The sequence below is a fragment of the Dermacentor albipictus genome, chromosome 5 (assembly GCF_038994185.2).
Source record: "Dermacentor albipictus isolate Rhodes 1998 colony chromosome 5, USDA_Dalb.pri_finalv2, whole genome shotgun sequence".
NCBI lineage: Eukaryota > Metazoa > Arthropoda > Arachnida > Ixodida > Ixodidae > Dermacentor > Dermacentor albipictus.
The window spans coordinates 49,975,756-49,998,072 of record NC_091825.1 but is presented as its reverse complement, the minus strand read 5'-3'; the positions used below and the strand labels follow the sequence as shown (position 1 = coordinate 49,998,072).

Sequence of the window (22,317 nt, the reverse complement as noted above, 5' to 3'; positions counted from 1 at the left end):
GCATAAAGCACCGCAAAACAACGACTTATCACCCTTAGGTCAATCCCACCGAGCGGATGAACCGAAATGTGAAGCCCTTGCCCGCGGCCTTTGCCCGGCAACACAGGGACTGGGACGCCTGTCTCCGTGAGATAGGTTTCTCTGTATGCACATCAGTGAACCGTTCAACTGGGTATACGCCCGCTTTCCTTAACTTCGGGATAGAGATGCCAAACCCTATGGATCACGTTCTGTGAATCGGCAGTGGGGTGGACGCCGCTGCTTTGGGTCTCTTCGATTGCGTGGTGCAAGTGCATGCTAGGATGAGCGAGGCCCTTTCTCATGTCCACACTAACCTGGCGAAAGCATGCGCTGGACAGAAGGCACAATATGACCGATTGCATAGAGAGGTACATTATCAAGTAGGTGACCTCCTCCTCAGACACAGTCATGCGCTGAGTGACACAACACAGGGCATCTCAGCCTCTCTTTCGGCCAAGTGGTTGGGCCCATACCGAGTGGAGACCAAAATATCACCTCTTGTGTATAAGCTGGTGGACTCAAATCGTAGACCATCCGGCGGTCTAGTGAATGTCTCTGACCTCAAACCTTTCATTGCCAGAAGCAGCAACTGGGAAGAGAAAGAGACACAGCAAGCACAACCGAGCAAGACGGCGGATCTTAATCGGTGCACTCGCCGGTATAACTCGCGAAAACGATTTTAGTCGCTGCTTTTTGCTGTTAGGCAGGGGGACCTTATTCCCCGCCAATCTGGCAAGCTGAGAGGTGTGTCTATAGCGTGAATGCATGTGTTAAGGCTGAAAAAAGGCACTCATTAGCTGAATAAGATGTTTTTTCATAGTGCACAGCTTCTTCCAAGGGCCGTGTTAAATCAAAGTGATCCGCGAGCCCGCCGTTGTGAGCTGCGAAAGCGGACCTAGCCATTGCCTTACTGCTCGGACCTAGCCATTGCCTTACTGCTCGTGCCTGGGGAACTCCATCCTCCAGTGGCGCTTGAATGACATGAAAGGCACGGTTAGCGTTTTACCACTGGCCAAAGGGGCGCATGAGGCTGCCATAAGCCCAATATGCCCCTTTCTGTGAGCGTCCTCCTTCCCTCTGCCAGCCACCTGCAAAGGTGAATGCGCCATAGCGATGCGTCATTTGGCAAGCTGACGGACATAGTGTGAGCTTCCTGTTCTGTGTATGAACATTGTCTTTGGACTGTGAAATTTCCTGTAGGTGTGTTGTTATTATCATCGAAGTGCGAATGTAGTTGTCTGAAGTGTTAATATTATCGGACTGTTGCTACACGGATTGGTGCTACACGGACTGGTGCTACACAGACGCCTACAATGAAGATGTCCCACCACGCCTCAAGGACATCGACCAACTCATCCAGGCCTCACGGGCGGCATTGCTGCCACTGCAAGCACCTCCAATCGCAAGCTGTCTGGGAAGCCACTACGGTTGCACTCCCTCCTGAGACCGCAGCAAGGCCAGTGGTCGAACCTAGCGCTACTGCAGCCTCCACATCTTTCCCGGTGCTGTCGTTACCTTTGTCTCCACAGCCAGGTTCCCGTTTGCCTTCACGCCGCCATGTCGTAATGTGGGCCTTCCAATCTGGCTCCAAAGTGCCAATTTGCTTCCTGTCGGCGAAATGCCGGAAAGAACAGAGAAAGGTGGAGAACAACATGAACGAGCGAGTGATCCCACGCATCTTTTGTGGCAGCACGGTGTCAGCCATGGTTGAGGCCTTGGACGGAGCAGCCATGGCCTCTGACCCTTTGGCAGCGTACTGCGGGGTGTGCGGCGTAATTCGGCTGTGCTGGTCTCATGACTCCAGCGGGGTGCACAAGCTTCACGTGAAGAAGACGGAGACGACCGCCAGAGAGCCTGGGACGGATCCAACCACATAGGTGCTGAAGAAGATGGACCCGGACGTCAACCCTGCCCTGTTGCATTCCGTTGTTGGCGCTCATGCCTCGGACCCTGCGTTTGTGGCGACCATCGCAGCAGCTGTCGAGCAGGAGATGGCTCTGGCACCCTTCCACAGCTCTATCCTTTCGCCGCAAGCCGGAGACACCAACTTGCCTGGAGACACCGACCCACCTGGAGAGAGTCTCGACTTCGGTATTTTCGGTTAAGGAAATAAGAGGTCAGGCATCAGGTTTGCCATTGATTCCGGTCGGCTCCCTTATGGGCTCGCCCGAGTCTTTAGGAGAGGGGGATGTGGGGACCCCTTTGGATCCCCTACCTCCTGCTCACACACGACTTGGGCAATGCACCCACGCAGTCACTGAGGACATGCAGCTCCAGCCTTATTTTGGATAGCGTACATTCCCTGCAGCCACTGGCGCCAGTGCGACGTGGAGCCTGCTGCTTGCGCACGCGGCTCACTGCTTGGCACACGGCTCCCTCCCTTTCCACCGCAGCGTCTTCGGCGCATTTTAATGTGGAATAAACGTGGTTTCATTCATTCATTCGGCTCACTACGAGCGGCGTTGTGCGCCGTGCATAGGAACAGTGCCTGAGGAGCGGGCCCCTCTCGCCCTCTCTTCGGCTTCTCTCTCCTTCAGCATTGGAGGTATGCAGAGGCCTTCGCCCGACAGATTGACTTTCAGTGCTCTTGGCTGTCAGACATGCGGACCCACTTGGTCTCGCGCCCCTCCGAGCAAGGCGGCCCCTTTCTTTGTGGCGGAGCAGACTTCCCAGGATCTGTCATCTGTAGTCTGCGACGGCCACCCTAGTGCTGTACTTCTGTATTGTACATGCATTTCGTACATAACAGGGAATAAACCCTTATTCGTTTTGTACCACGGCGGGAATCATCTCTACACCTTGCCGATGAGTCAGCGAACCTGTTGCGGCGCCTCTTTGCATGCGCTGCAGAGTGGGGATGAGCTACGTGTCTCCTTAGACCTTAGCTAGACACCAACAGTAGCCACAGCAATGTGTGCTGTTGTGGTGGGTGTTGACTGTCATATAGTAAAGCCAGAGCAAAATTAATGACCACGATAGGACACACTGGGCACAGACGACAAAGAGCAAACTAGCAATTGGTTTCTTCTTTGTCGTTCTTGTCTGGTGTGTCCTGTCGTATTATTGGTTTTATGCAGGTGTACTCAACGCATTACCACATGATCAAATGTCACCCAGAGAGCAGCCACCAATGCAACCTCTATCAGACCCCCCATAGCGACCATATGACCAGGTTGTCAGAAAGTACAGAGACCACTATCGGTAGAGCCGGGACAGCACACTGGAGCATCTATCTGCCTATAATGCCTATATACTATCCATCGGACATGATGGATAGTATATAGGCACAGTTAAAGTTCAGTTTATTGAATTCTATTGTAACAGAATTCTTGGTACAATGAACTATTTGCCTTTCTATAATGTCCATTGAACACCATGCAGTTTGAACCTCAATATAGTGGAACCCTGTTGATATGTTCTTTGCTGTTGCATTTTCCTGGCTGCTACATCATGTTTTCGTGGTCACGGCTTAAATCCCATTGACTCCTATGTATTATGTTCCCATTTTATATAGCACCATTCTGTAATGTCCCCACATATTATGTTGCATTTGAAAGTGGCCACCATGCAAATATAACAGTGCAGGGAGAAATTTGCTCTCGCATGTTGCAACAAGCAATCGATTCATTGCAACAAGCAACCAGAGTTTGCAATAAACGAACAGAGCTGCACAAGCCAGGAACTGCAGAAACAGGGGGAGAGAGCATGCACAGAGCAGTTGGCTAAGCATCTGAAAGAGTGCGCATCGAATAAAATCTTCTAGAAACCATGCACACTTTGCCAATTCTGCCAAATACAGGACTACATATATACTTTGCTGCAAGGATCTTATTTCCATTTCACACTTTCTGGTTCTTTCTGGTTACCGTGTTATGCGGTAAAGCATACACAAAATACTGCGATAGGGGCCACTGTCACGGAACACCGTATGTGTCCTTTAATTAAACACGCACACATGTGCCGTCCCTGGTCACAGTACAAGCACCGAGACACCTAATAGCTACACTGGCAACCACTCGGACTGCTTCTGACGTTGTGCTGTGGTGATTTGTGCCCTTCCTCAGAGTTGCATTTTCCCGGCTGATATGTGTATTGTAAATGTTTGTACACGCACATACTGGTAAGAACAACGAAAGCTCACGGGTGGAAAATGTTCCGAACTGATCAATTTATGGAACACAGTTTAAGGGAGGACGCGGGAATCGACTCATGAGAAACGTAAAAAAATTTGCTTACTCGCAAGTTGGAACATTTGCTCGCTGTGGATCCTTTTCTATGCTGCCTCCAAACATTTTAGCCTAAAACTGGCTCCAAGTGTGATAAATAACTCCTTACACCAGATCCAACAACGAAAATTTGATGCAAATCAAATGTACGTGCACGTACCTCCGCAACTACACTATGGCAGTGGGGCCATCTTAGCATCGTTGAAAAGCACACTCCGCCACCTCTCCCATCACCATGGCTTCTTTCTTGCAGAGGAAGAAGCAAATGTACATGAAAAAAAAAAAAGCTTCAAGGTCCCACTTTCTCAAGTTTCGGCCCCCGATTGTCCGCCTCTATCATTCCTCAATGGTTGGAGCTAGGGTATCCCCTCCTTCCCCACGTGTCGCCGTCTGCTTGTCTCCTCTATCACACATGTAGACCTTGCACGTATGTCTGCTGACGCTGTGTTGGAATTAGAGCTATTAGTTGTTGTCTGCGATGTTGGCCACTGCTCCGTGAACATGGAGGATAAATACACGACCAAGCACCGCTTTGGCAGTCGTATGCAAAAACCTCTGAAAGTTTGAAAGTGGAAGAAATCTGTTTGTGCCCCGGTTACTGCAAGTGAAAACTTCGCTGCATCCTCTTTTGCTACATAGGTTGGACACGCTTTGTCTGACACATCGAGTGCTAACAGCCCCGTACGAAGTTCACGGCCTGCAATTACTATTTTCGCCATTCCGGTAATGTCTCCTGTTGACACAACCAACTTAACTGGAACATTGGACTTGACACCCCCAGCGCCGTTCTTCAAATGTGTCGACAACACGACCGTGCCCATTGCAGAAGTGTATCGTGTGAATGTGGCTCCATGTAAGTGTAGTTGCATTGGAGAAACGCCGTGTGCAAGCACAAAACATACTACAGTTGAACTCACGCATAACAATATTCAAATGCCACAAAAATTCTGTTCTTATAAATGATAATTGTTATAACCGGGTTGCATAAAAAAAGATCGAAATAGGGTAATGGCAGAGCTGTTGCAAGAAGACTGTAATGGCAGGGAGGCCAATGCTCCTCCCCACCACCTTCCTCCATCCGGCTGCTGATTTTGTTGACTTGTCTAACTGCTTAACTCTGCTTCCTGCATGCTCCGACCACATGTAATAAGCCACGGCTGTCGGCTTTCAAGAATCTCACTGCTGTAACAAATGCAAAGCGGCTCACGGGTGGCAAATGACATTTGAGCTCCGCCTCGGCATCGCTTTGGTGGCCTCAAAAGGGGCTTTTTAAAATGCGAGGAGGTTGCTGTGGCAGCCTCTCAGCTTGACAAATCCAGAAGAAAGGCTGAAGCAAGAATGCCACAAGCATCTCACCACGTACTTCTCACCGACTTGCAGGAGAGAACCCTATGTCCGCTAGCCTTGCATGCTTTATGCTAAGCTTGTCGACATCCTTCTCCAAGGCATCCAGGTGCTCCAGATAGTGTAGCTGAAGGTCCCTTGTAAAAACGAAGCCATGGAGGGACTGAATAATGTGCAGGGCCTCCTGCAAAGACAACGTTGAGGCAGCCTGCGTTACCACGTCGTCAGTGCCGTTGTCGCCGTCGTTCTCATCGTTGCTATCCGATGCAAGCTCGTTCGCGACGATCGCCTCCTCGGTTAAAAGTTCTGATGTTTCTAATGCGTCGTCTGCATGTAGACACTCTTCGAGTCCTGAAACATCCTCTTCGACTGCGAACCAAAATTCAGGCATCACTCGGTGGAAGCTTTGCAGGCTTCATACAAGTCACTGCTGCCTTCACCTGCATGCTTGCATGCAGGTGAAGGCAGCATGCTGCATGCAAGCATGCTTTCCTGAAGCAGTTCTGCACTGTAGAACTGCTTATATAAGACCACACACTAAACATAAACTGCACAGCCATCAATAGATTGGTCTTTCTGGTTGCTCCTTGCTTGTCTGCATGCCCATGTCCAACAAGTTCAGGGCGCGGTGACAATACATAACCTTAAAGTTGGCGGTCATGCTGGTACCCGTGGGCTGCAAGCCTGCTGTCATGTTCAGCGGCAGGAAAAAAACTTCCATGCTTGAGAGCTTAAGCATAGAGTGGTGGACACTACAATTATCTGGGATAAGTGCCACCTTCCTCTCAGATCGCTCGATACTTTGATACTCACGAGAAAGTTCTTGCGCCATCTATGCCTTGTGGTTGTGTTGGTAGCGTACCAGCACTTTGGCAGCACCACAGAAGCTGTGGGGATTTTTTATTTCCCAAGGACAAATGCAGGTCACTTGTCGCTTCCGTCCATGTTGGCGAACAACACACAGTGAGGCACAGCAGGCTGTTTTTGCCGCCCTTTACATATGTCTCCTTTGAGTGGATGTGTCTTGGACGACAACATGTGGAAGAACAGTCCTGTTTTGTCACTGTTGTGTATGTCGGTGTCAATGTAGTTATAGACGATGCAGGGCAGTGTTTCCTCCACCCACTTCTGCTTCACCTCCACATCGAGCAAAACTCCCTCGCTGGTTACTGCCTTGTAAACAATGCCGTGCTGCTTTTTAAAGCACCGTACTCAGCGGCCACCTGGCTGTAAGTCCGCATTGTTGTGAGTAGGGCAAACTGCTTTTTTACTTTTTTACAAAGATCCTTTTTACTGTCTTTGTAGTCCTTCACGATACTGCACTTAGTTTCCAAACCTATAGCAGTGCGCTTTCTTTTCACTGGCAACGTCGTGCATTGCCGATGATCAGTCGATGTATCAGCCATCTTCCATTTTGGTGGCGCGTTGAACGAGGCGGAGAAAACATGTGGCCAGAAACAGCTTCAATGTAACCAACAAACACGAGCACGTTCGACTTGCTCCATTGGCAGAACTGCACAGAACAAGGGGCCAGCGGGCCAGCAAACAATCTGGGACCAGCATTGTCAGCACAGTTGGCACGGTCCATTCGTGTTTAGGAGGGTGGTGCAGCATAGAGCTATGGGCTCAGCCCATTTGTGTTCAGAGGGGTGGGAGGGCAACGGCAGATAGGTGCACGAGGCTGGCGATGTGAAGAAGGCTGAGAAACAGGCTCTATTGTATGAGTGTGCGGCAGCTCTTGGGGAAATGGGGAAGGTGCAGTGGCTCGAATTTCTTTTTGTTTTCTTTTCAAAAATTTCGTATCCCATTACCTTTTAGCCTAGACACCCAGCAGCCAGACTTCATCATTATAACCAATAATGAAGCATGTGGACATTATAGTAAGGGAGTTATTCCACAATAAAAAACATACAAAAGTTGACAGTGCAGCAGCTTCTCATTGTTACAACTGATATATTGTTAAAACCAACTGTGTTAAACCAACAGTGTTACCAGTGTCAACAGTGTACCAGTGTACCAGTGTCAACAGTTAAACCAACAGTGTTAAAACCAGTGTCATAAGTGGGTTCAACTGTATTCAAGTACATGTGGAGTCGGAATTCGCTTCGACGAATACATCATGAATGCACGCTGCCGCGGTCCGCACAGAACTAGTTTCCGAGTTGGTGACTGAGCGAAAAATGAAGAGACGAGCAAAAGTGCAGAAGTCTTGTTTGCGGAGTATTTGAATGAGTTTTTAATTGTATGAGACTGATGGCGCTAAATGAGTTGCGGAGTTAAACACCATGCCACCAGTGCTTAACGCCAAGAGTCACGATTGTGCCGCAAATGAGGCTTGGACTGGAAGTGAAGATGGTGATGAGCTGTTCAAGATGTGGCACTATTGCAACACAGTGGTCTTCCTTCGAGCGCAAGCCTTCGAAATGAACATCACGTCAGTACAGGCCATAGAGAGCATAGGCAAGTGCCCAGCTGCTCTTAGTCACCTTTTGTCTATCATGAATGTGTCCCACAGGGGGCTGCATCAAACAACTCTTTAAGGCCACCTGAAAGGGGGCCAAGTTTAGGCCTGCAGCTCATGCAGCTGCAGAAAATGCGGTTGGCAATACTGTTGCTGCAGCTTGAAAGCTGCACACTGAAATGGACCTGTCTTTCAGCAAGAACGTTACTGTTGTGTATGATGGAACTTGGATGGTGCGCAGCCACAGTAGTCCGATCAATGTGGGGGCAGTCATTGAGTTTTGCACAGGGTAGGTGCAAGACTTTGTAGTTTTGTTCAACTGATGTTGGGGGCACACATTGATACCAGAAGAAGAAGACAAGGACTGCAGTTTATGGAAGCAGGCTCATCAATGCCAGAAGAACACAGAAGTAAAATCAGGTGGGTTGGAGGTGGAAGCTGCAGTTTTGCTATTTGGCCATTCTACAGAAAACAAACATGATCTGCAGTGCACTTATGTCATTTATGATTGTGATAACTACACATTCCTAGCATTATGTGAACATGCCACTTATGGATTTATTTCATTTACCAAAGGGGACTGCATCAATTACATGCAAAAGAGGATGGTAACTGCCCTACGTGGTGTTGTCTGAAAATGCAAAAAAAGAGTAAACACTCGTTGGCAGGGGTGGGTCTTACTCAGACCATCATCAGAAAGATGACAACTGTGTAATAGCTCTGCAATATGACAACATTGATGACATACAAATAGCAGTCATGGAAACATTCCATCACATGGCATTGACTGATGGGGCAGAAAACCAGCCTTTGTCCCCTAGGACCTACGAGGCGGTGTAGGCACATGTGGCAGTAGCTAAAGGGGAGCCTCAGCCTGAGCACAAATACAAGCTCAGACACCTTGTAGCCATGGCAATCGTGCCAACTTTCTAGCACCTTTCTGAACTTCAACTACTCGAGTGCTGTAAAGGGAAGACAACGAAGTATGCAGCAGAAAGTGTGCACTCTGTGACCTAGTGTATCCTCCCGAAAGAAGACGAAAATGTATCGCTGATGGCAGCTGAAATGGCTGTCGGCAAAGCAGTGGGCCTTTTAACTGTGCCACTCTTCATGCCTAAACAGCGTTGTGTTCCTGGCTTGGCATACAACCTCCAGGACGTGCCCTTCATCGAACGGCTGAAAAAGGTGCTTCCCACAAAAAGAAAGCATGGAAAGCACTCAAGACAAAGAAAAATAGAGCCAAGAAGCCACGAAGCTAACTTTACACAAAAAACTACTATGGTATTGGCTTCTAGACAAATAAATGTAGTGTATAACTTCAAATGCCTTTTTCTTGGAAGTGTATTTTGGCCCATGTACTGTGCTTGCAAAGCTGATATCTTGACAACCGTTGCAAATATTTTGACCCTGTTTTTTTTTACTCTTTAGACAATGCTGCACATGTGACATTCTTATTTATTTAACTTACATCATTTATATTTTATGAAGTGCTCATTTGTGAATAAACAGTTTGCATCTCTCCAAACTACTTGATAAACAATGTAAATTAATAATGATCTGGCTAGGCAAGAAAAAAAAATTTGTGAATGTCGTAATGTGCAGCATGCATTTGAGAATATTTTCAAAGCTCAGTGGAACTTCTGTCATAATTCCTAAACTCCACAGGCTGCTTGCAAAAGCTAACATGGAATAAAGTTGTCAGAAAACTTGTTGATGTATCACCGTTATTTCAGAGACTTGTAGGTGTTGCACTGATAACATATTTACCAAATTTTATCAAAGTTGCTGCATAAGTTAGGAAGTTCGCCCTGATCCTCATGTCCCTCATTAAAGGGTCCCTGGAACGGTTTGGACAAATTTTGTAGACACGTAGGGTATAGCTGCAGTAAAATAGTAGCGCCACAATTTAAGTGAAACGTCTCATATTAAGAGAGCTACAGACGATTACAAGTTACCCACCTCCCTAGTCATAGTTTTCGTCCTCAACACATTTGCCAAGCGATCAGGGCTAAGCTCCGTCATCACTGGCTCTGCGTTATGATGTGACATCATATTGTTTGCTTCCGGTCGCCTTGGAGCCAACGTGCGAAGCCTCTACAACCTCTCCGCTAGCCGCCTGGCTGTCGATCCCCCACAAGAGCTATCCAAGCAGAGTGTGTTGCAACATTCTGTCTCAGCGCCGAGCGTGTCCCAGATTCCGTTAACCACAGGCAAGGTGGGCGTTTTGACGGATGGGTGGAGACGAAAACTAAAGCCCCTCCATGGTGCTTCTGCTGTGATAAAGGAGCTTTGGCGTAAACAAGAGTGATCTGAGGGGTCTGCACGGTGCATCCACCTGGTGGTGCAGAGCTTAACTAGCCAAACACATAGCTGCTATTGCTGCAACCAACTGTAAAACATTTTAAACAATTAACAAGACAATGTGTTCACGATTACGTTCCTGCTGATAATTTACACCAGCAGCAAAGTAGAATAACAGTTAGTTAATGGTACATTATTTCTGTGTGTTTGTCTGGTGGAGCTCTGTGACACCAGGTGGCTGCATCGTGCAGGCCGTTCACGTTTGCATCTCATCTGGTAGAATGCCCAGTCCACTTGCACTTACATTTACCCGAATGCTGGACGCACTAAAACTCTTTATTGGGCTGGCATGAAGCGACGGCTGCAATCACATAGATCCTAGTGCCAGTCGGATACCAGCAGTCCGGTACACTGCAGCCGCTCCGCTCCTCTGCTGCCTTGCAGAGGGACACGACGTCGCATCTTGACATTTCACCAGTCACTACATTTGCAGCCCACAACACAACAAGGGTCAACCATTGTGCTCACAAAAACAAAGCTCGGGACAAACACTGACCGCACATCTTGCATCAACATGGAACATGTTGTGACACAAGCAGACAACACTTGTTGCATGCCGGAAGTGCTTGAGTGTAGGGATAAACAATCATCGTGTATTCTCTTTACCTTTTTTACAGAAACAAATTAACCAATGTTCTAGCTATTACTAACAACATTTCTGCAACATGGAGTTGGAAAAATTATCTGTGAGACGACCTGGGCAGCTAATCTGATAGCTCACCCAACTGATGTCATTTGAACCAAATGCGTCAATTGGGGCGTGGTAGCTGAAAACTCAGGGAAGTGGTAACGCTGTGATTGCTAGCAATGCGCATATTTATATCCGATAATAAATTACATGCTTTATGCAGAGTGCTTAAATATGCCACTTAATGACCAGAAAGACGTACCCTAATGACTCAGTACGTTTGTACAAAATCAAAATTGTTTCAGGGTACCTTTAAGCTGACAGCATCGAAAAGTCAAGGTCATGCAATTTTAACATCTTGGATCCAAATAGAACCACATAAATTTGGCATTGTAAGAGAAATACTATCATGACCTTGATGAACATGACTGCAACAAACAAATCAAGGAAAGCGTTTCGTGGGAAATTGTGCAAGTTTCTGAAACTTGTAGTCGCAAATTAGACAAGATTGCCCAGTCCTGTATGAGAACCACACCTTGTCAAGGTCACGATAAAAGTGCAGTCCTTACACAAGTCTATATGGTATTTTAAGAATATTCTGATGTTCGAATAACGATTGGTCGATTCGAATACTAAGTGGAACAGAACAATATTTGATTTGTTGTTCGAAAGCTTTGAAAGGACAATCTACTGGGTTGAATTGACTGAGTGTTTGTCTTTAGTGTCCTTCTAAACCTCTGCTTTGGGGCCTGCATTGTGTTGCAGGCAGTGTGTGAGGCAGCTAGTCAACTCTGGACTCGAATGAAGGACAGGAATGACGTAGAGGCACGGATGACACATGACGGCTACCTCAAGCTGTTCCAGCTTCGACAGCCATCACTGGGCTCCTTTGACGCCATCTTTGTCGACGAGGCACAGGACTGCAACCCCGGTACAGTTGAAAGTCAATATTATGAATGCGGATATAACCGTTTACCAGATACAGTTGAATCACTACAATGAAGTCAGTATAAAATCAGCACTTTACTTCATTATATGGAAACGCAACCTTTTATGCAAATAAATGCAGTTGCCGACTGATTTTTCTTGCACGTAAGGGGCTTAAACATTTTCTGATTGTTGCACAATCGGAAAAAAATTATTTTCATTCACAAAAAAAAACATGTTATTTTGTTGAATGGGGGAGTCAGCGACCAAACATAGGGTTTTATGCCATGTTGACAATATCTTCAGATTGGCGGTATGAAGCAAAGTTTGCAAAGTCGTTGCGTCCACTTTACTGCTACTGCCCACAGTGGGGTGATCAGTGGACCAATCTCCGCACAGTCCAACCACTGCGGCATCAAAACTCATCGGATGCAAGAATGCAAGCTCTGCTTTAAGATTGCATGAAATCAAGGGAAACGACAACTGACAGTTCGCTGTTCCCTTGATGTCTGAGAAATTAAGCAATATCTCGTATGGCGTTCAAAATTTCAGTAGCCATAATGCACTTTTTCTTGTGTTGGTTCTATGAGTAAAAAAAAAGTCAGTCTCGCCCAAAAGGCAAAACATTGATACTACCATCAAACCCACTTATAACAATATTCAAGTGCCATGAAAGTTCCATTGTTATAACCTATAATTCAGGGTTGCATGAAAAAATCAAAATAGGTGGATGGCAGAGCTGATATGAGAAAACTATATAGGCAGGGAGGCCACTGCCCCTCCCCACCACCTTTCTCCGTCCGGCTGCTTATTGTGTTCACTCGTTTAAATGCTTTCTGGGTGCTCCGATCATGTGTAACAAGTCGTGGCTGTCGGTGTTAATGCACGGCTATAACAACTGCAAAGAAGTGTCACGGGTGGCAAGCGATATGCAAGCACCGCCAAGGCATTACTTTGGTAGCCCCAAAAGGGGCCTTTTAAAAATTACGAGAAGGCTGCCACGGCAGCCTGTCAGCTTAAAATATCCAGAAAAAACTCTGAGGAGAGATCGCCACCAGCATCTCACCACGTACTTCTCACTGGCTTGGACAAGAAAAGCCTATGTCCGACAGCCATGCATGCTTTACGCGAAGCTTGCTGACATCCTTCTCCAAGGCATCCAAGTGCTCCATGTAGTGCTGCGGAAGGTTACTCTGGAAAATGAAGCCCCGGAGGGACTGAATCATGTCGGGCCTCCTGTGGCTACAATAATTAGGCAGCCTGCCCTACCCTGTCATTGCTGCTGTCGTCTCCTTTGCTATCCGATGCAAGCACATTCGCGATGATCGTCCCATGGTTAGAAGCACATAAGTTTCCAAATCTGTAGCTGTGCGCTTTCTTTTCACCGGCAACGTTGTGCATTGGCGATGATCAGCAGGTGAATCATCCAGCCTCCATTTTGACGGCGAGTCAAGTGAAGTTGAGAAACCGTGTGGCCAGGAACCACATTGACACAACCAACAAAAACGAACGCGAGCAATTAAGCTGTTTGAGAACTGCAGAACTGCACTGAATGAGGAGCCAGCTAGCAACATGCGAGCAATCTGCTTGCGGCGCAGTTGGCGCAGTCCATTTGTGTTTCGGTGGGTGGGGCGGCGTAGAGCTATGGGCAAAGCCCATTCATATACAGAGGGGTGGAAGGGTGACAGGAGAGAGCCGCATGGAGATGGCTGGAAAATGAGTGTGCAACAGCTTGAATTTCTCATTTTCCTTTTTATTTTCAAGGATTTCGCATTTCACTACCTTTCGGCTCAGACACCTAGCAGCCAGACTTCATCATTATCATCATTATAACCGATAATGCGGCATTGGGACATTGTAGTAAGCAGGTTATCTCACCATGAAAAACATATAAAAGTCGGCGGTGCAGCAGCCTCTCATTGTTGTAACTGACATATTGTTCAAACCGGTATCGTTATAAGGGGGTTAAATTGTATAGCAAAAAATTAGACAAATGATGAAGCTTCGTAGCTTTATTGGCAATATAAATTGCAACAAACATTTGCGTACTAATTAAATTAATAAGCGTGGTGGTATGCTTGCACAGGTAATAATGAACAGATCTCACTTGATAACTGCAAACACTCACTGCCACAACCTGGCGTGATAAAGAATGCAGGCCTAGGGGAGCAAATGATTCATCTGCCTCTCACTTCAACACGTCTACAAAACTGAAGACTACGTGACCTCCAGCACTTAATGTACGAAAAGACAAGGCATGACCCACGCATCCCCCACCCCCCCTAGTGCCCGCTTATTCAACATTAATATGTGTTCACTTATGCATCCTTCGCTCACAGGATGCTGCCACGCATCAAGCCTTCATCCTTCTCGGCTCAATCTCGCACGCCCTTCCTCACACCGAAAGCACATATTGTGCGGGGTGTGATAGGCTCTTATTGCACTTGTACTTTATGCGAGAGATGACATCAAGAGGCTCTTGTGTTTAGTAATAGTACTGCTACTCAGGTTTATCAGACACTGCTCCACTTCAGTGGCTACCCATGCTCTGTGTTGTGTGGCGCATCAGTTGAGAGGTGTGTTCGCAAGTAACTGCATATTAACATAAACTGCAGAAATGATTCTGTTGCGTGATTGTGCGTCTGCTACCCTTGGAGTCGATTAATTATGGCTGCATTGCTGGTGCCGTGTTTGTTGCAGCCATGCTTTCACTGGTGCTGAGCCAGCCATGCGCTAAGCTGCTGGTCGGTGATCCCCACCAGCAGATCTATGCTTTCCGGCGTGCCGTCGATGCCCTCTCCTCTGTTCCAGCTACCCACACATTCTGCCTCACACAGGTAACATGCCAATGACCACTACTATTACTACGTGTTTTTTCTTTTTTTTTTAAGATTTGTTATGTGTGTGCATTATGTGCCTTTACATGCATCGGGCTTATGCGCTGCTTGAATAGAATGCAGTCGAATCCACTTATAACGATCCCAGATATAATGATCTACCGGTTATAACGACCACATTTTAGTGCATTTTCGATTTTCCGACCTTGCCTATTGAAACTGCTTCCAGATATAACGAAGATCGTGTAAATCGCCATACTGTTACAAAGAATGCTTCGAACCAGGTCACAGAAAAAAGAGGGCACACACAATGTTCCAAAGCATGGAAGCACGACCAAACTGGGCATATAGCAGTGTGCACTGTGCTCCAGTCTAACCGCGATGATAACAAGGCCTTCGAGATGAGCGAGCGACCGCTGCACGTGGATTTCGGAAACAACTGACAAGGTCACATGCTTTCAAGGCATGCCTCTAGGGAGGAGGCGTGCAGCATAAACAGCATAAACAGCATGGCAGGGGGCGTGCTGTGACGCACGCACCGATGCAATATTTGACACTACAATGGCATCACTCTCGTTCTTGTGCAGTTGTCCGTGCAGCAGCACATGCGTTATGCCTGTTTCAACGATTTAGAATGACCATCTATGTCTTTCCATCATGAGAACAATGGCTGCTGAAGTGTTCCTTTCTATGCAGTCTTAGTCAGCGAGAACACTGCACCACCCACCGCCATCACACTATGTCGTAAAGGCTCGGGGTCACTATTATTGCCATTATCGGAAGATGACGGTTTGGGAGCGCTTCATTTGCACATTGCAAATTGCTTACCCCAGTTCACAGGGAAGTTTTTACTTTCGAACATCGTTTTTTTTTTTTTCGCCCAAAGCCATCTACTAGATAGCATAATTTTCTGCGCATTCCTAATGCCAAGACCTTCGCAGAATGGCAGAATGCCTCAGTAGTTTCCGAAGTTTATGCTCCTGGTCGACTAGAATGCTTCACTTTGTGCAGAATACAGTGATGTCCCGCTGGTAGTAAAATATATGACAAACTCTCAAATAAAAAATGGCACTGCATTTGCACCGCATTTAGCTCTTTGGATAGATGTTTCTAACACAGATTGGCAGCTAGATGCGGGAACGCATCGTGAAAAAAAATGGCACTGAAAGTCTGGTTTTTGGACCAAAGTACTGCTGAATTGTAACTGCTGACGTCAGCTTCAAAGCAGTTAGTATATGAACATTTTTAAGGCTAGTCCATGTCTAACGAACTATGAAAATAACAGCCACTTTCTGTGGAATTGTTGAGTGAGTTCGCTATAAACAGGTTTGACTAGTTTATTGAACCATTTACAAAAGTGTCCAGATGACTCAGAACTTGTAGGTTTACCTGACGAGGCCCAGGGCTCCTTAGTACTTTAATTACCAAGCCCAAAATGTACTCATCCTAGCCATTTGTGCCAATAACATCAAAGATGTGCCATACTCCTACAAGCTGCAGCTACTTCTGCATTGCTTGCTGGAGATGAGCCGCACTCGTCAGCTTAGTTCACATTATGCATTACACTTTCAGCACTTGAATGTGTTGCTGCATACATTCGGTTACTTTCATTATCACCTGCTCAGATAATTATGCTCAAACTTTTCACACACGTTGATGGGATGTCTCTTTTCCAAAGCTTATGTCCTTCATTAATATTTTGGGTGCATATAGGAATGGTCAACTATTAGCATAACATGAGAACCTTATTTAACTTCATTTTTGTTTACTTTTCTTATTTAACTTGTAAACAAAGCATTGTACATGACACTGATGCCAGTAATCAAATCCATGACCTCATGCCCAATAACGGGAACCACTGCAGTGGTTAGCTCAAATATCTGTGGATAAGTTGTTCTGCAAGCTCACAGACAAGGCTTCTTTAATGGGTGTCCTTCAGCCTCTCTTTATTTATTTTTTCTACCATGGTCAGTGTGAGTGCAATTTTGCTGGCGACTTTGCAGAGCATGCATTGTTGCCAGCTGCTGGCTTCCAAATCGACAGTTACTAATCGCTGGCATTGCAGTCTTTCAGGTTCGGGCCTGAGATAGGCTTCGTGGCCTCATGCGCACTTGAGGTCCTCAAGGGCGTCACCGACAAGACCATCGTGGGAACAGAGGCATCTGGTGAGTCCGAATCCATCATGTAAATTCTGGAGAAGGGGCTATTTCTAGCATTTAAAGGGGCCCTGAAATGATTTTGACAATTGTGTGCAAACATGCAAAGTTGGTAGCGCAGGTCTTTCTGATCATTAAGAGACAGCTTTAAGCCCTCTGTGTAGCTTGTGTAATTTATTACAGTGTTTAAAAAAATGTGCATCATTACTGATAGCAGCGGCGCCACTCCCCTAAGTTTTCAGCCGCCCCTTCCCATGCCATGTAGTGCGAGTGATAGGATAGGATAGGAATAAACTTTATTTGTCCAATGGTTATTGATGTTGGTGCCCGGGGCTAGGCTGCCAGGGGTCCATCGCCTGAGGAAAATCTTTCGAGATTCTTGGCAACGGCCCTGGCCCGCTGGACAGCCCACTCCTGGTCTTCAGGTGCCTCGCTAAGGACGGCGGCTTGCCATATCTCAGCGAGGCGCCCCGCTTCAGAGGATTCTGCTGTTGTATTCCCCCTTCCTCTTTGTCCTTGTTCCATGTGGCATTGGCACTCCCAAAGCACATGGGCTATATCGGCCCGTTCATGCTCGCAACACGGGCAGCCGGGCAACAGGTGCAGCGCGGGCCACAGGCGGTGCAGGTGGTAGGGGTTGGTGAAAGTGCCTGTCTGCAACCGTCTCAGGTCGACCGCCTGGGACCTGTCTAGACGCCCGTGGGGTTGTGGATATTTTCTTCGCTCTTTCCTATAGTGACCAAGCACCTCTCTGTACATTGCCGGAAACTCCTTTACATCGCAGTCGGCGTCCGCATGATCCCCAGCTCCGTTCGCCGCGATTTGTGTTGTATTGGTAACGACAGCGGCCGCGCCAGACGGGGTGGTCGCCGCCGTCGCTGTCACTCCTCCGCCGGGGTTCCGCACAACAACAGCAGCGGCTGCCCTCCGGGTGACCGTGTCGCGGCGGGTAAGCTGCCTCGCGACGAGGTGGGCACGCTCGTGGTTGGGTGGAGTGTCGGTGCGTCTTCGGCCGTTAGCATTGTTGGTGTCATTATTGTCGTGGTTGTTGTTGTTACTGCCAAGCTCCCCGATGTGTGCGGGGAACCACTTGAGGGACTTGTTTGTAATCCGACGTCCCCGGCTCGGGCGTTGAGCATGCTCGCCACATCCGCTGACACCCAACCTTTGGTGTAGTTCCGAATCGCTGATTTGGAGTCGCTGATGATCAGGTTATCGTCCGCACCTCCGTGGAGTACCGCGAGGGCTGTGGCCATCTCTTCCACTGCTTCAGCCGACGGCAGCCTCGCTGATGCCGTGACTCAGATCTTTCCCTTTGTATCTATGACTGCCATGGAGAAGGCGGGCGCTGCCGCCGTCGGCCGGCCGTGTCGATGTTGCCATTGTTGCTGCTGCCGTTTTTGTCATAGTAGCAGTAGTGATGGTGGTGTTGGTAACTGCGGTTCGTCTCGCACATTCCCTTGTAGCGGCGGTGGTGGTCGATATCCCTCGACGCCATCATAGTCACCGACTGGCCGCGGGTACCTGGCTGCATCGACGAAGAGGATGCCTTCTTGTCTTCCATGCTTCTCGAGAATTGCTACTGCCCTGCGTATACATTTTTGCACGTCATGCACCGGGTGCATATTCTTCGGCATGTTTTTTGTCTGTATGGCGTCCCTGACTTCCAGTAGCAGTGATTCCTTCAGTCCACGCGCCTCGTGATATCGAATCCCGAGCAAGTCTAGGATTCGTCTTCCCTTTACGGTGCTCGACAGCCTCTCCAGCTGCGCGATTCTCTGCGCCTCGGCGATCTCCTCAAGCGTGTTGTGTATACCCAACTCAAAGAGCCTGTGGGTTGGCGTGTACTGGGATACTCCCAGGGCGGTCTTGAACGCCCTGTGTATCGCCACATTCAGCTTGTCAGTTTCGCTCCTGTTTCAGTCGGCGTACGCGGCGACGTACGCTATGTGGCTCAGCGCGTACGCCTGTATCAGCCTCGTAACATTGTGTTCCTTCATTCCTTTCCTCTTGTTCGCGACCCACCACACGAGGTGTGTGACGGCGGCCACTTTCTTCTGCAGGCCACTTTCTGCAGGTGCGGGTGAATGATGTCAATAAGGTGAGTGACCTGATTGGCCACCCACGCAGCATTATCGTCAATGCTACAAACATGTTGCTTCATTAATAAAGCTTATTTTAATACCATACATATGCATGGTAGTTTGCATAACATTAAAATAAAGGCACAAATGCAATAAATCTACACATTTCTTTAAACCGATGGCCCACGTCCGCCTGAGGATGCCGTTTGCCTGCTACAGCTGTGGCAGCTGCGGAGACAGCAGCCAACGGAGACTTGCTAGTTCTCAATGAAAATAAGTGCAGTGATGTCTTCTTTATTGGCAGAAACAGGGATGGTACCAGTGCTGTACTAGGCTCACACTGCATTTCAGGGGCATGCAGAAAGTAAACTACCGCAACTTCACACTGTAGAAGACTCGAGTGCTGCATGCCTGTGTCAACACTAATCTCCTTGGTCAACACAGCCATCAGCTGCAGTTTTGAAAAGAAAGGCACTTCTAGTGGCAATCGCAGATTTCACATTTGTCAGAAAGCCAAGTTTGTGTATAATTTGCCTACAGTGATAGCAGCAAAATATATTAACTGAGATCTGAAAAACAAAAAACAACAACAGCGACAACAAAAGCGCTGCAAAGGCGATTGAACATGCCTTACAATGGCAGAAAACGTCCATCATATAGCCGCCGTTGTGGGTTACCCTTTAGTTTAGTGGTACCGCTAAGTGGTAGCATCTCTGCCTTCTACTTAGGAAGAGCGGGTTGCATTTCTGCTGTCATTTTTTTCGTTACTTTCTTTTTTATTTGTAGAGTAAAGAAAAAATTATAATTAGCACATTTCACCACATTCACAAGTAGCAGCAGCTCTAGCCTAGCTGGGGCAGTTCTTGCTTTTACCGCTGACGGCTGCAAAGAAATTTTATGAGCGCAATATAGAGAGAATCGGGAACATATGTTCAAAGCGAAATAATACCGCAGACAGCTACATTATACTGCACAAACACTCGCAGCAATGCGGCGAATGCCTGTAGAGGAATCTGTCTCTTTTTTGCTTCATACAGCGCAAGCTAGCGAACGTTGCGCACCATGCTGATAATGATATTGAAACTTCCATAATGATATTGAAACTTCCAGGAATTTAGGAGAAAAGAAAAAAGAACATTCAGTCGTCGCAATGGCACATCACAAGTTGCCATAGGCGTTGAAGTCCCTAGTTATAGCGAAATTATTTTTGAACAGCTCTGATAGCATCCACACAACAATGGTTGCTGTGTACTGTCAAATGCTCATATGCTGCGGCCTAAAGCTCACAGCACGATGTGAAAACACGCACGCAGCGAAACTGAAACATTGTGTGCAGACATCCATGCAGACGCACAGTCAGTCGCTGCAAACCCGTGTGATTGCAGCATTGAGGCTTCATTCTATTGTGCTCCACTTGGTTATACAGACAACCCACCATAAGAACATATTTCACATACTTCGCTTTTGCCAACTGCCGACCTTTCATGCAAGAAGCCGGTTTGAGGGATTCTATTGCGACAACTATGCACAGTGGGCATTCACTGTATGTATTCGGTTAAAAGATAGTGTCTGTAAACCACACTGTGTTTTCTGTTTGCCCAAGATTATTATTTTCACAGTAAAATACTTCCGTCTTTTCGAGAGTACTTACAGAAATGTGCACGAGGGCTCCCACGTGGTGTTTTTTATTGAACGCTGAGAGCCAAACCTATGAGTGCGCCACATTATCCCTCATACTACGAAAGCAAGGTGCTTCCACCAGATGGCGACTCCGTAAGTCCTCACCACCCATAGGCTTGATGAGTGCCATCTTCCCGTGTGGGCTAGGGGGAAAGGGGGAGGGGAGCGAGCTCACAGTAGCGCGATCAAGCATTAGAAAAGGGAGGAGGGGGCGTGGAGTGTGGGACAGGTTGGTGCACGTCTGCTTTTTTAGCGTGGCCGTGGCTACGCATGGCTGTCAGTGCAGCTGGGTGCATAGGCAGACCACATGCCCTGTTTTCGAGGTTATCTGCTGCTTGTGCAAAAATTGGGCATACCGAGATGACGTAGCATCATGCGCACTGCCTTTTTATGTGCTTAGTACTGTAGGTTGCGTAATCTCGAGTTTCAGATGCGCATTGAAGTAAAAGGCAGGTGCAGCATTCGCTCCCTGCTGCTGGTGTTCCCACGCGGGAAGGCGGCACTCGTGAAGCCACCATCTTTCTTGTCTCACCCTTGCACACTTTCACTTGCACCAAAAGCACACAGTGTATGGGGTGCAATAGAGTCTTATCGCACTTGGACTTTATACGGAATGTGATGCAGCTCCACTTCGGCAGTCGCTCTTGTTGCGCGGCACACAATTTGAGAGGTGCATTTGCAAGCAGCTGATTGTGATGCAATCATTTGACCGTCTGTGTCCGCGGAAGTTTCCATTTATTGTCTCAGCATTCCTTTGTGGCGGCAGTGAAATTACGTTATATTGAAATCGAATACAAACACACTTCGTTATATTGATGTTCTAAATGCGTAGTGTTCTATAGACAAGAGGTTATGAAAAATAAATTACTTTGTTATATCGAGAATTCCGTTATATTGAAGTTAGCTATATTGAGGTTTACCTGCATATCCGTTACTTCGTTATATCCATTATTGTCCATTTACAGCAATATATGCCCAATGCGATGCGCAGTTGTAAACATGAAAATGAGAAGATCGCATTGTGGCCCACGGATTCGCTACCTTGCCGTGCATGCAATGAAATTTAAATAAAACAACAGCAAAAAATTATGAACCCTTACCCTCCTAGAAAATAGGGGTAAGCGAAGCTTGTCCTGCGTTCACCTGACCTTCATTGCGGTTAAGTAACCCACAGGTAACGGTGCCAGATGGCTTCTGCCTCCTGTTCCCTCAGCTCGGGATCTTTTTCTCGTTGCTGTAGGATTGCCTGAGCTTCAGCGGCTTAAAGACATGTTTATAGTCCGACGTTATCGGCGCACGTTGAAATGGCTGTGCAGAAGTCTGACTTTGTGGAATTCCGCCGAGTAATTCCTGCATCGTGAGAATGTTCCTGCACACACCCGGTCTTTGGCCTCAGTACAGACTACCTTGACCCACAGGCCCTATTCGTCAGGTTTGGCTCCTTCGGACTTCTTCCTGTTCCATTAAATGAAAAGGGACTTGAAAGGCAAGCATTTTGCCTATGTTGACAAAGTCAAATACAATGTCACGACAACGCTAGCAGATATGAAAGAGACCGTATTTGCAATGTGCTTCCAGCAATAGAATGAACG

At 47.3% G+C, this 22,317-nt stretch overlaps 1 protein-coding gene across 1 annotated transcript in view; it reads left to right on the top strand.

Moving 5' to 3' along the window:
- The window catches only part of LOC135899220 (F-box DNA helicase 1-like), a 170,647-nt gene that overhangs the window by 97,675 nt on the left and 50,655 nt on the right, over positions 1–22,317 (top strand). The window contains exons 11-13 of the mRNA XM_065428484.1: positions 11,807–11,972; positions 14,669–14,805; positions 16,871–16,970. Of these exons, the coding sequence (XP_065284556.1) occupies positions 11,807–11,972; positions 14,669–14,805; positions 16,871–16,970 (403 nt within the window). The remainder of the gene's footprint in view (positions 1–11,806; positions 11,973–14,668; positions 14,806–16,870; positions 16,971–22,317) is intronic.